This window comes from Diabrotica virgifera, chromosome 4 (genome assembly GCF_917563875.1).
Source record: "Diabrotica virgifera virgifera chromosome 4, PGI_DIABVI_V3a".
Classification (NCBI taxonomy): domain Eukaryota; kingdom Metazoa; phylum Arthropoda; class Insecta; order Coleoptera; family Chrysomelidae; genus Diabrotica; species Diabrotica virgifera.
In genome coordinates, this window is record NC_065446.1 from 155,316,783 (window position 1) to 155,331,726 (window position 14,944).

A 14,944-nucleotide genomic window follows, 5' to 3' on the forward strand; every position below is an offset into this window, starting at 1 on the left:
GCATTATTTTTGGTAATCAGAAAAAGTAATTCACCCACTTTCAATGTCAAGAGTTAAGTGTGAAAATAGATGATGTTTGCGTCTAATTCAACCAGATCACTTTTTATGTAAATATTATGATTACAAATACCTTTTCAAGGAAATATTATAATAAAACTTAATAAATAATTTTTTCTGGCTGATGTGAGATTGCACTTTCAGTTTGCTTCTGTATTTTATAAAATAAAATAAAATTTGAATTATGGTTTTGTTTGGAATAATTACTTGAGAATAATAATTAAGATTTTGATCCAAAATAATACCTAACCTAATCCTAATCACCGTAAAAACCTAATAACCGGTTTTTACTTTAAAAAGAAAAAACCGGTTATAACCGGGACAAAGAACAACCGGTAAAACCGGTTATTGCGAAGTAAAAAAACCGGTTTTAGGTTTAAACCGGTAGGTCTTTCCCATCCCTACCCCCAACCATCAATAACTTCATTTTTCGTTTTTATTTTTTTAGGTGAGATCCAATCAATTTTAAAATTTCAAAAAATCACGCGCATAGTTGAGTCTTTTACAAAACGTGTCTAATTTTTATAGACCCGTAGGTTGAGTGTACATAACCCCAAAAATTTTATCAAAAATTCAAAAAACTGTTTCTTTTTAAACGCTTTTCTTTAGTTCAATCGTTTGGGTCAAATCTTTGGACATGGATAGTCAAGTTTCAAATTTTTTGCTGATTCCAACTACTTTTCGTGTTTGTACATCATATGTTTTATACATATATTTTATTGTTTAAAAAAAAATTAAAAAAATTTTTTTCTAAGAAACTCTTTTCTTTATTGATGAGTGACTAAAATTAAAAATATTTTAAAAAAATCAAATAAAAAGCAAAAAATAAAAAAATCAAACTCGAAGGATTATTTGAAGAAAACTGTTAGACATATTAAATACAGGGAGAGTCATGAGGAACTGTACATTGTACATACTCCTACCTCGTATGGAGGCCCCTATGGAGAATAACAAATGACCATTAAAAAGTGTCTGCTCCCATTGTTTAATAATACACAGGGCGAGTTGTTAATTTTTACAGAAATTTGTATTCGTCATAATATTTGAACGGTACGATCGATATGTCTCTTACACTGAGGTGCAAAATTAACCGGACCCCTTAAAAATGGGTCATTTTTGATGTCTCAAGTTTCCTGAACCTGTCCGATTTAAGTAATTGTTTTAATATTTTACAGAATTGCAGAACTCGCTATCGCTCATTCTGCAAACTTTCACATGCGTGCCTTAAACGTGTACTTTTAACACTTATATCGTAAATAACTATAATATAGTGAATATTAGTCCTGTCATGTCGCCAGGGGGGGTACAATGGCCTCCTTTATTTAGATGGATTTACCCAAGTTTTTTTTAGATATTTTGACCCGTAGAATACGAATTTTTTGGGTAACAGTTGATGCGGATGTCGATAAGATTGTTATAAACAAAGAAGTTGAGGAATTACATAACAGCGATTACTCACAAAACAAAACATTTTTTTGTATTTTTTGGGCGATTCTCAGCAAAAAATGTTCTTACAAGTTTTTTCGTATGATGCATAGTTTTCGAGATAAACGCGGTTGAACTTTCAAAAAATCGAAAATGTGCAATTTTTAAACCCGAATAACTTTTGATTAAAAAATAAAATAGCAATTATGCTTACCGCATTTGAAAGTTTAAGTCAAATTATATCGTTTTTGTATATTTGCATTGCTAAAAATTTATTATTTTATTGTTAAAAAAGCCATAAACACATAGTGTTTCCCGTGCCTTATACCTACATGCGTTTTAATGCATGCTACGTAGAAATCGCCTCGCTTGCCCTTATACCTACTCTACCTACTCATTCGATTTTAAATGAGAAATCATTGAAAACATCACTCAAGCACTAGGTGTTTATAGCTTTGTTTAACAATAAAATAATAAAATTTTAGCAATGCAAATAATGAAAACCGATATAATTTGACTTGAACTTTCAAATGCGGTAAGCAGAATTGCTATTTTATTTTTTAATCACAAGTAATTCGGGTTCAAAAATTGCAATTTTTTGATTTTTTGAAAGTTCAACCGCGTTTATCTCGAAAACTCTGCTTCCTACGAAAAAGCTTGTCAGAACATTTTTTGCTTAGAATGACCCAAAAAATAAGAAAAAATGTTTCGTTTTGCGAGAAATTGCTGTTATGTAATTCCTCAAGTTCTTTGTTTATAACAATCTTAATGACATCCGGATCAACTGTTACCCAAAAAATTCGTATTTTACGGGTCAAAATACATAAAAAAATTTGGGTAAGTCCATCTGAATAAAGGAGGCCGTTGTACCTCTTCTGGCGACAGGACTATATTGCGTATGGGTTAATTCAGTTTTCTTTTCAGAACATTATATTTCCCAAGATTCCCAAATGTTGTATATCAAAGACGCAGGTATGGATAAACAATACATGTGAAGAGACCAGTCATATAATAGAATACAAGAATTATTACTACGAGAGTAACGAAACTCATATATATGACAAACAATTTGAATTCGAACCAATATTTTATGAGCATCAACTGGATTGCGATGGGTAAGTTATTAACTTTTAATTAATTAGAAATATCTTATTTGTTTCCTATATTCCTATATAAATAAATAGTAATTGTCTTAAAGCAATTATTCATGGTTTTCAAACCTAGTTGTCTGCCATCTGTTATTTTGTTTAGTTATATATTGTATAACGAAACTCCTGAACTATAGCCCCTATCCGCTTTTATAAACCAAAAATTATCCGAGAAGCCACAGAGATCGAAAAACGACTAAATTATCTAAATAGAAGAGATGCAGGCATCCGGTTGCACTCGACATGGAAACCCGTCATAAACATCGTCCGCTCCACTTACCAATCCAAATCCCGTGGCAAAGAAAAAACTCCGAGCCAATCTGAACACAAGCACCAATGCCCCACCGGCAAAAATCTTCACGCCAGCGCCTCCACTCCAGCGGCCACTCCAGCGAACCTCGGTACAATTGAACACTTGGATCTACAGACCGAGCGCGTCTCGTAAATTCCACGGCTTCGCGCAATCGTACTTAAGACACTGTGTGTGATTTAAAATTTAAGTACATACATAACTGATATTCTGTGGTGTGAATTTTTAAAACTTTTAACGGCCGGTTTCACAAAGTAAAGTTAACTTGTGGTTCAGAGATAACCAGAAGTTACGTCAAAATATGCGTTTTAGTTTCAGGTCAACGGCGAAGTATGGTTAACTCACAGAATTTTTAACCAGAGGTTGGAGTGGGTTACCCTTATGGGTATACCCAGAAGGGTAACAATTATGAAACTGAAACGCATATTTTGGGGTAATTTTGAGTTTATCTCTTAACCACAAGTTAACTTTACTTTGTGAAACCGGCCGTAAGTGTGGTTTTTGACCGTTGTGAGAACGATCGATTTATCGATTTCATAATAAAGTTCAAGTGGACTTTAAATTTAAAGTTTTCTTTAACTGTAACAATTAATTGCATTGTTAAAGGTATCAACTTCACTTTATTATGAATTCGAGCGTGAGTCAAAATTCTAAATGCTCAGTAAATATAATATCAACTTGTATTGAAAACAACATATTTTGTAATTTGCAAAAAAACAACATGTTGTTTTGTTACCTATTTTAAAAAACTCTCCATCAGCCATCATGCTACATGAGAAAAGAAAATAAAACTAATTTCATCCTTTTCGTGTCTCAGATGGCGTAGCTAGTTTTGCTCTAACTACTCAACTGACTCAACGCTTATAGCTACTCTACCTATCTACATACAATTTGTATTATTTTTTCAAAAAAAAAACAAGCATTTACTCTGCAAATTGTATATTTTGATTTGCATTTTCATATGAAAAACCGCGGTATTTATCTTGTACTTCTTTTGAACCTTAGGTAATATTATTATTAATAAATAAAATTATATTAAAATACAATGTTAAAAACTTTAAAAATATTAGCAATATTAAAAACTTTAATATATTATATTATAGTATATTATGAATCAGTAGAAACGATTATAAATATTTAAATTTGGTAAATTATAACTCCACTCGACCAGCCCACGACCACACAACTCGAAATACAAGTACTCAAATACGGTTGCGTGAAGCGTGGCTCAAAGCCGTGGAATTTACGAGACTCGCTCGGTCTGTAGATCCTTGTCAATTGAACGCTCCAGCTCCAACAGTAATGCATTTGCCAGTGTGGAGTGTAGTAGTGTCTGGGGACTCGAGGACTGAGACCCCATAAGCCACCGGGAGACATTTGAGATCTTTCTGTCGGTGTTAAATATGGTTTCTATGCTGTGTTTTCTCAGCACTCTCCCCATTTTCTGTTCTACCCTTCACATATGGCAGAATGGTTTTGCCAATCGGTTTTTCGTCTTCTGTTGGGTCCTTAATTCTTCTTCGAGCATTTTAAGCTTTTTCGATGGTGTATGTTGAGCAGCCGTTTTTTCTTAACGCTGTTTTCACATTATGCATTTCTTCATTTTGATGTTCTTGGTCTGTCAGTCTTTTGGATCTTGTAATCAAGGTTTTGATGACTGAGTGCAATTGTGCAGGATGGTGGTGTGAATATCTGTCGGTATGTGTCGGTTTCCGATACACCGTATGGTCTATGTGTCCGTCTTGTTTCTTTATTATTAACACATTTAAGAATGGTATTATTGATCGTTTTCTTACAGTTCTATAGTAAACTGAATTTTATGGTGGAAATTGTGGATATGTTCTAAAAATGCCTTTAGTTTTTTTTCTCTGTGGTTCCAGATGATAAAAGTGTCATCCATGTATTTAAGCCAAATTTTTGTTTGTATTCAACTGTTTCTATTGCTCGCTGTTCCATTTCTTTCATAAACAAGTTCACTATTACTGGTGACAGTGGGAACCCATCCCTCAACTTGTTATATCTTGGTTCCCTATAGATGAAATATGTATTGTTTAAGCAGTGTTTGGTTAGGTTTAGAGTATCCGGTGATATTGGATACTTTTTGCTTATGATGGCGAGTGATTCCTCTACAGGAACATTAGTGAAAAATGAGACTACATCGAAGCTGACTAGTAAATGCCCCGGATCAAGAGTTACATCGTTTATACGCTCGATGAAGTGGCTCGCGTTCTTGACGTAAGAATCCGCTTCATCCGCGTATGGTTGCAGCTGTTCAGCCAGAAACTTTGCCAGTGGTTGTAGAGGAGATCCGATGGAGTTAACAATTGATCGCAGTGGTAATACTGCCCTGTGTACCTTGGGTAGGCCTTAAAATTTTGGGCATCTTGATGACTTCTCTCTGTCTCCATCGGTAAAAAATACAAGTATACATACTTGTAAAAACTTTTAGAACGTACTTGTGCAAGGCAGATCTGAACGAGTGTGATATTAACATAAATGGAGAAGTATAAATATTGCTATTAATGAAAAGGATATTGAGGACATGAAATTCGGTTGGGCAGAGAAAACCAGACATGTGAGCTCCCATGTCGCATGGGATTAGCTTGGACAGCGTTTGGTATATTAAATTATATTAAACCGTTTGGTATATTAACTTGGTTAAAAATCCGACCGCATGCCTCAAGAGACAAATTTGTGACCAGTATGTGTTACCTGTATTCACGTTGGAACGGAAGTATTAACACTCACAAAAAAAGTAATGTCCAAGATTCGTGTGACTCTAAGGCAGCGATATTCAACCTTTTTTTTCCTGGGCCACATAGCAGCTATTGCCACAGCTTGCGGGCCGCAATCTATGTAAAATAATATACAGTATGGTGCAAATTAAAGGAATAATTTCGTTATTTCGTAAGCTGGCGACTTTAAGGAAAAATTCTGAAACATCTTTTTAGTTTTAAATTACGATTTTTTGGCATATGTATCATAGTAGTGACGTCATCCATCTGGGAGTGATGACGCAATCGATGATTTTTTTAAATTAGGATGGGGGTCGTGTGCTAGCTCATTTTAAAGGTTATTCACAGGATGCCCAAAAAATTTTTGTTTTGAATTAAATTAACTGACACGAAAAGAAGAATGTATGTCATTTATTCAACTCAAAATATAGCTTATTGTTGGCAGAAAACAGAAAAAAATGTTTATTTCACAAATAGACATTGCTTTTCGCTTAAATTTATTGTTTAAGCTTCCACCCACCTGCCTCTTGACAGTTTGAACATTGGATGTAAGGGAAAAGCAGTTTTTATTTGTCAAATTAACATTTTCTTTTGTTTTCTGACAGCAGAAAAATGTATTTTGAATTAAATAAATTACATACATTTTTATTTTTTTTTGTCAATTAATTTAATGCAAAACAAATTTTTTTTGGGCACACTGTATACTTAATTATGTTAATGTTTATATTACTACATGTATATAGAGAATTTCAAATGAGCTAGCATACGGCCCCTATTCTCATTCAAAAAAGATCGATTACGTCATCACGCGGAGATGGATGACGATAGTATGATATATGTAAAAAATCATAATTTAAAAATAAAAATCGACCTGATTCAGGATTTAAAGTCGCCCGCTTACGAAATAACAACGTCGTCAAGGTGCGAATCAGTGTCAGGATAGGTAAACATTTTTTGCAAATTTCATTTCTGAATATGAGGATTCGCACAGGTATGATGAAGCGAACAACGTGAGGAACAAGTAAGCGTAACTTTTGAGAGTTTTATAATTATCCGGTACTAATTTACAGAATTCTTCATATTGATTTGCGTCTCTTTTTTCATTAAAAATTGCCTCCAGATTTGTATAATTTTTAAAATTAATTAGTTCATGTGACAACATAGTTCCAATAGAAGACATTTCCTAATGTTTCATAAATCATTAAATCTTTTCTGAAATTCATTGCTCAAGAAAACTAGAAAATTAGAAATAAGTAGCATAGTTTTCTGGAAATACATCAATTCCATCATGTTGAGCTTTCACCAATGTCGGAAAGGTATGCAGATTTTTTATATTAATTTCCTCGACATCTTTAGCTTTTCCACGAAAGCAAATACTTTATTTTTGTCAACTACGAAAATAATTTTATGTTTACTTTTTAATGTGTAAACGACGATTAAGTTCGCCAAGTTTTTCTGTTATGTCGCAAATAAATAATGCTAAAAGCCACCACCAACTATTTTACTTGAGTTCAAAACAATTTGATTATTTACAGGGCCTTTCAGTTAGCCTTCGGGCAGCATAGAAAACGTAAGAGGGCCGCAGGTTGAGTATCGCTGCTCTAAGGGCTGTGGAGCGCCAGATGTTGGGTGTCTATCTAAAAGACCGAAACTCAAATCAAGAAATATACGTAGTAGAAGATAAACAACAGGCGCTATTGAAAAAATTGCGTCACTAAAATAAAACTAGGCAGGACACTTCGCTAGATTATCAGACAACTGATGGACAAAAGACATTGTCGAGTGAAGGCCAAGACAAGAAGCACTACGGAGTAGAGGGCGCCCACCAACCAGATGGACTGACGACCTGAAGCGTGTTAGTTTAGTAGTAACTGGATGTAAGCCGTGCAGGACAGAGACATATGGAAAGAACTGAGGGAGACCTATGTTCAGTAGAGAACGCTAACAGTTTAATGATTATGATTATGATTATGATTATGATGGTATAGCAAATTATTATCTAAAGAAATAGGGCTTACTAAAAAAAAAGTAAAGCAAACCACAAACTTTTCTTTGGTTCGTGGAGAACTTTAGAATCTTGTTTAGGAAAGGGAGGTATTGATGCAGAACACCAAAACCAGATCCATCAAAAAGAGTTTTACTGGAAGGCGGTATTGCGCCTTATTGATGCTATTCTATTCCATTGAACAGTATCTATTATTTCTTTGCGACTTCAACTTCACGCGGGAAAGTTCTACAAAAATATGTACCAATAATATTGAAACCTGAAATCAAGACAAGATAGTGTAGTAAGATTAGTGGCCAAAGGCTGTCTATAAACATTACGGCAAAGTGGTGCAGGCTTTACTCTAAAGGATCGTAAAAGCTATGACCTCTCAACAACTCAAACTACGAGTAGGGCCAGCTCCCTTTTGAAAAATATTGAAAACATTAAATTATTCATCGTTGTGGCGTATTTTGGCATGCGTTATTGAAAAAAAAAAAGTAGTTGTTTCAATGAGTTTTTGCAAAGAATCAGACATGCCAAGATATTTTAACGTTCTTAAAGAATTACTTTCACATATCTTGCTCTCCTAAGGCTATTATTGAGAATTGTTAGCGACCATGAATGGTGTACTATTTTAGTTCTCAGAAAATAAGACAAACAAAAAAATAAATTTTTATGAGCTGTGTGGCGATGAAGCTATGAGAAGTGCTGAGAATGTGTACCAATTATCCATTAGACGGTACTGACACTGACAGCATGATTACGGATAGTCTTGGCAGATTATCGGAAAATAGCCCATTTTTGGGAAAAGTTATTTACCAGCAATTTTATTGCTGGAATTGAATCTTATGATTGTATATTTTAATAATATAGGTATGCAAATTCCTCAGATAGTGTGCTTTTTTAAGACAAATTAGCGCTCCGAAATCGTGTTTTTTTTTCAATCATTGCTCTGTAACTCCGAAGATTTTAACTTTATGACAAAAACACCCAAATAAAAATTAACCGTAATTTAATTCTGCATAGAGATATTTTCTCCCTATTTGATTCGACAAAAATTTCCTCGGAAAATCCGGATTTTCCCAACTAGATCTTTTATGTTCAATTAAAATTTTAGGTAAGTAATTGTTCATCAATAATTAAATAACTTGGTGACATAGAAGCTTTTTTGGTATATATTATATTTCCAGAATCCGTTGAACATTGAACGAATTGTTTGGCAACAATTAAATTTTTAATTATCAATTTACGGTCGCAATAATAACCATGATAATTACGATACACCAGAATAACTATGACTCTCTTATAAAACGGCACTATACCTATTAATTTAACGTACTTTACAGAATTGAAATTGGACTATTTGAGTGGCCTCAGAAATGTTTTAAAGTTACAAACAATGTTTTGGCTTATAAACAAATAGAATATATCAGCAAATTTTAGATTGAATTAAGTTAAGGAAACGACATTCGAATGGATGTATCACGGCGATTTTTTTTAAAGAAAAAAATTTTAATTGCTTTAAGTGGTTCCTGAGATACAACCGGTCAAAAACACATTCGTGTTAGGAACCTCAAAAACTCTCGAGTAATCCATTTGCATCAATTTAATACCGAAAACCGTCGAAACTCCAGAAGATGACGTACTAGTAGTTACCCTGGGCACCAGGTATTCCGGGGGTCAATTCTGATGGCATATTCGTGTTTAGCGACCCCAAAAACCCGTGATTAATCCGTTTTCATGAATTTAAAACCAACACCCTCGAAACTCCAGACGTCCCTTGCAGTGACCTTGAGCATCAGGTGATCCGGGTGTCAGTTCTGATGGCGTATTCATGTTCAGTGACCCCAAAAATCCCCCGAATAATAAAATTTCGTCCTTAGTATACTGATTTTGACATGTTTATGCAATTTTGGATGCATTTTATGCACTTTAAAGTGCAATTATGCATTTCTACCCATTTTGAATATTAAACTTTTTTCCTGATGTCATCCTGAACATATTGCAAAAAACTGCAAGTCTCTAGGTTCTGTATTTAAAAATCGATTTATTCGGGTGTTTTTATTGCTAAGTGCTCCGGTCTATAGTCCGGCTATGCTACTATACTCCGTTCGCTTCCAAGGGAAGCTAAGACGCTAATTTCAGACGCCTGGCCGGAGGGTTTGTCGTATCATCACATCTTGTCATTGCTTAGAAAATAATTCAAATTGGTTAGAAATTATTCCTATTTTAATTTCAATTTTAATTCACTACAAGATCGGCGTATCGTCGCATCTTGTCATTGGTTAGAAATTAATTAACCCGGGTGCAGTCGCGCCGTTAGAAAAAATCTAACATTTTATCCTTTTCCGTGATAACTCAATAAAAAGTTTTGCAACATAACTTTGCACTCATACATGCCTCGAGGAATATTGTAGTAATGCGTAGGTGCTTTTGTAAATAAAAAAAAAATATTTTTTTTCTTTTTTTTGTGGAATTTATGGCTTTGGTAAAAACCAATTAGCTTTAAAATTGTTAGGAAAAGGTATTTTTAACGTAACAAATAAATAAAAATAATATAAAATAGAAATATGTTTTAAATTCGTATTTTATTTCGCATTGTTAGATTAAATCTAATCGCGCGACTGCTTACGTGACAGAAGAGAGCGCGACTGTGATTGTTCTCTGGTTAAAATTGGTTAGAAATTTAACCAATTTGAATTAGAAATTTAACCAATTTGAATTAATTTCTAACCAATGACTAGCTTTGATGACACGACAAACCCACCGATCAGTCGTCTAAAGTTCTAAACTAGAAGCCTTGGAAGCGAACAAAGTATAGTATTACTCTGTTAATATCAAATATTATATGTACGTAATTTTAATTTTTAAGGTTCTTAAGAAATGTAGACGTATGTTATTTATTATTTTAGCAAATATTACTTGACTAATGACGAGGTGCTCGGATTCATATATAATTCCTCATTTATAACAGAGTATGAGTTTGACATTATTGGTCCTGAGGATTACTGTATTAACTCTAAAGATGACAAACAAGTTTTCCTAATGTGCGCTGACAAAGTCCCCAGCCAAATATCGAAAGGACAAGTTTATTTTCCATGTAAGTAATTTAAATAAACCTAATATAATAAATGAAGTAGTCAACAAATTATAGTACGTACTTTATGGTAGGGGAGCCCAAGCGGGGATTTTTGCAGTTCCTCGAGCGCGTCAGAAAATCACATAGGGAGAAACATTATACCCTGTAAATGTAGCCCTACCATATATTTGATCTTAATAGAGGGGAGCTCGTTAAAAGGGGTCCGAAAAAAAATCTATCCTTAGAAAAACTCGACATCGTCAGATTAAGATAAGGTAAGTTAAGTACATGCAGAACAGTGTATATTTCAAAAATCTGACGGTGTGAGCATATGAGTGAGTCACAAAGTTTCACAAAAAAGCGAATATTTCAAGAAATAAACGTCAGATTGAAAAACTAAAAAAAAGTGTTTAATATTTTTCAAAAATCTATCGAATGATAGCAAACACGATCCCCACGGAGAGGGGTGAGGGGTAAATTTAAAATTTTAATTTTTGCGATATTTTGCGAAATGAACATCAGGTCGAAAAACTGCAAAATTAACGTATTAAATATTTTTGAAAAATCTATCGAATTACACCAAACACGACCCCCCATGGCGGTGGGGTGGGGGGGTCACTTTACAAACTTAAATAGGAGCCCCCATTTTTTATTCCAGATTTGGATTCCTTATGTAAAAATAAGAATCTTTTATTCGAAACCTTTTTTCGAATTACGGATAGATGGTGCTATAATCGGAAGAAGCAATTGGAAATGGAAAATTAAATTAAAAAATGGAAAGTCCCCACTTAAATGCAAAACTTTACTTAACTTTTTTTGGTTTTAGGACCTAATCTTCACAACCCAATAGGTCCCCATAACGCTTGAGTGACTGCAAATTTAGCATACTTTCCTCCCCTGCTATTATACAGTGTGGAAGGCACTTAAGGAATAAAATAATTTCTGTCCTTGTTTCAAAAAACTTTTAAAAACGCTGAATCCGTCGGTTTCTAAAAAAACGTGCACTTTTAAAACGTCAATTTAGATGTAGAGAGTGCAAGTCTAACAGAGTCCATAAACTTTATTTTTAATGGAGCACCCTGTATATTTTTATATTTTTAAAAGCTGTTTAACAACCTGATTTCAACGAACTATATCATGTAGGGAGTATTATGAATACTACAGGGTAAAATTTTGAACTTATAAAGTGTGGAAACCACTTATGGAATAACATTTTTTGTAACCTTATTTTAGAAAATTTTAAAAAATACTGGGACACGTCAACTTTTAAATTCGAATAGGCGCTTTACAAACATAAATTTTAATATAGAGGATTATTCACTTAAGTACAGCATAGTCTATGATCTTTAATTTTAATGGATCACCCTGTATATTTTTATGTTATTTGAAGCTGTCCCTCATCTCAAAAAAGTCTATTATGTAGGGTCTATTATGAAAAATACAATGGAATATGTATATTTCTACATTTACGTCTTGACGTCACTAGCTGTAGATAAAACTTCAAGACATCTAAATCACAAGACATCTTCCGTATAATTCGGGCAATAATTTCTAGAACCATAGAGATATATTATGCTGACTAGGAATGGAAGAACATCTTTTTAACCCCATCGTACTAATAATAATTAGAAATAAAAAATAAATATCACAAAAACACAATAAAAAATGTATCAAATAACTTGGTTAATACCAAGTCTGGTATATTTAATTTTGCTTTGTGAATTTTCTTTACAGATCATCCCAAACCCTTTTTTCAGTGCATCACAGATTATCGAATCCATCTAACGCATTACAGTTGGAAGTGACATAAAAAATATATATCTGTGATTATTATACATTGAAAGAAAATTATCTATTCCTTGACGGGTATTTGCATATTAAAACGACTTAGTTAATAGTTATAGATATATAATTGGTTGGCGATTACAATGCTCTAATTAGATAACCAATCAATGATGCGAATGAAGATAATTTGACACAAAAGTAATCGATTGTGACAGTATATTTACAATATCATATGGTAAAATGACAATTGTGGTTTCTAGGTTAGTATTTTTAAGCGACGCCGACGTAAATATAAATATTTTATTTCATTGGTATATTCGAACATTGTATGATGAAATTTCATTTTATATTTACTTATTTTTACATTAATAGTTATATATAATATAAGTGTTAAAAGTACACGTTTAAGGCACGCATGTGAAAGTTTGCGAAATGAGCGAAATGAGCGAAAGCGAGTTCTGCAATTCACATGAGTGCCTTAAAAACGTACTTTTTAACACGCATACCATACAATATTTTTTCTACAAACGTAATTACAGGACAATATCTACAAAAGCTTTTACTTGAACTTGACTGACATTCCATTTTTATATCTTTTTGACATTACGTCAAAATTGCCTATACGGTCAATACGAACTGCAGTGCCTTAAAATTTTTAAAGCACTAGTGCCTTAAAGTAGCATTTTTAACGCTCGTATGGAGTGCTAAAAATTGCATTTTTAACATGGTTGTAGAGAAAATATTTTAAATATTAATATTCTGGCAAATATTTGTATAGATATTGAAAAACCTGGATCTCGCGTAGATACAATTTTTTTTTAATAACAAGCTGAAAATTACTTAATAACTTAACGGTGTCTAGTCGGACAAACTTTGATGCCTTTTTAATTGTGGAACATAATTTTAATTGTGAAATTTGTCATGCTGACAAGTTTATGATTGTGAAAACTAGCAGGTTGTTTTTAGCTTTATTCAAGAGCAAACTTTATATTATATGAAAAAATTTTTGTCCAACAAATGTTAGGCATTTGATAAGTCCGACACGTAGAACATGACAAATGACAGGAATTTTGTTGGTGATAAATAGCAGTCTAATTTTTGCATGAAAGTTTAATTAAACGGTAACAAATCAATTGGAAGTTATGTCCGACAAAATGCAAGGGACGTTTTCGTAGTATGACTTTCGAAACCTATAACCTGGTCCACAATTAAAACTTCCCCTGTTCCAGTGTTCCCGTACATCAAAGTTTGTCCGATTAGACTCCGCTAAGCTATTAACAAATTTTCAGCTTGCTATTCATAAAATTTTTTTTGGTTTAGTATGCGGGATCCAGGTCTATGCGCGAGCGCCAGTAGTAGACCAGTATTCGGACAACACGTACAGGAAGCATGTCGGAAGGCAGAAAAAAGGACCTCCACACTAAACAAGTTGATGCCAAATATAGGGGGTCCAGGATCCCAGAAAAGAATGGTGATGCTACAATCAATCCTATCTATAGTTTTATACGGGGCCCCAGTGTGGCACGAGGTCCTTGGAATGAGGAAGTACAAAGACATGCTTCTTAGGGCCCAGAGAAAACCTCTGATCAGGGTGTGCAGCGCGTACAGAACCGTATCAACCATTGCCTTACAGGTGGTGGCTGGTGCTGTACCGGTGCACATCCTGGCCGGAGAAAGAGTCCGAATGTACCAAAGGGGCAAGGAGGCAATAGGTTCAGGACCACAGGAAAGGACGAGAAGTCTACAGATGTGGCAGAGGGAATGGACAGCCGAAGTGCAAGGAGGCAATAGGTTCAGGACCACAGGAAAGGACGAGAAGTCTACAGATGTGGCAGAGGGAATGGACAGCCGAAGTCGAGAAGGCAGCCTGGACAAAATCCCTGATTCCGGATATGGTGAGATGGTACGATTGCCGGCATCGGCGCGTCAACTATTACTTCACACAATTCTTGACGGGACATGGATCGTTTAGGAAATTTACCTATCGTATAGGAAAGACCGGGGACGATCTATGTCCCGACTGTGGAGTGGTGGATGACGCGCAGCATGTTGTGTTTGAGTGCCCTGCATATCACGCAGGGCGTACCGAGCTGCATCTGGGGCTGGGATCCCCTCTAGGCGAGCCTCATGAGCTAATCGAAAAAGCTATCGACAGCAAGAGAGACTTCGACCTGATCATTGCTTTTGTCACCAAGACAATCAAGCACAAAGAGGAAAAAGAGAGGCGTCTGCAAGCGGGATGACCAATCGTCATTATTTATTTTTTATTCATTTTTTAACGTGTTTGTGTCATGCAAGGCAGTCAGCGGGGGAGGAACCTTTACATCCAATCTACGCTGACTGCCCTTATTTTATATTATTTATTATGTTTTATCGATCTATTTATTTATTTATCAATTTTATTTATATAATATTTTA

The 14,944-nt window shown here is 34.3% G+C and overlaps 1 protein-coding gene across 2 annotated transcripts in view; it reads left to right on the forward strand.

Moving 5' to 3' along the window:
- The window catches only part of LOC126883967 (G-protein coupled receptor Mth-like), a 230,582-nt gene that overhangs the window by 107,895 nt on the left and 107,743 nt on the right, over window positions 1-14,944 (forward strand). For both annotated transcript variants that reach the window (XM_050649735.1, XM_050649736.1), the window contains exons 2-3: window positions 2,407-2,597; window positions 10,575-10,762. In XM_050649735.1, the coding sequence (XP_050505692.1) occupies window positions 2,407-2,597; window positions 10,575-10,762 (379 nt within the window). The remainder of the gene's footprint in view (window positions 1-2,406; window positions 2,598-10,574; window positions 10,763-14,944) is intronic.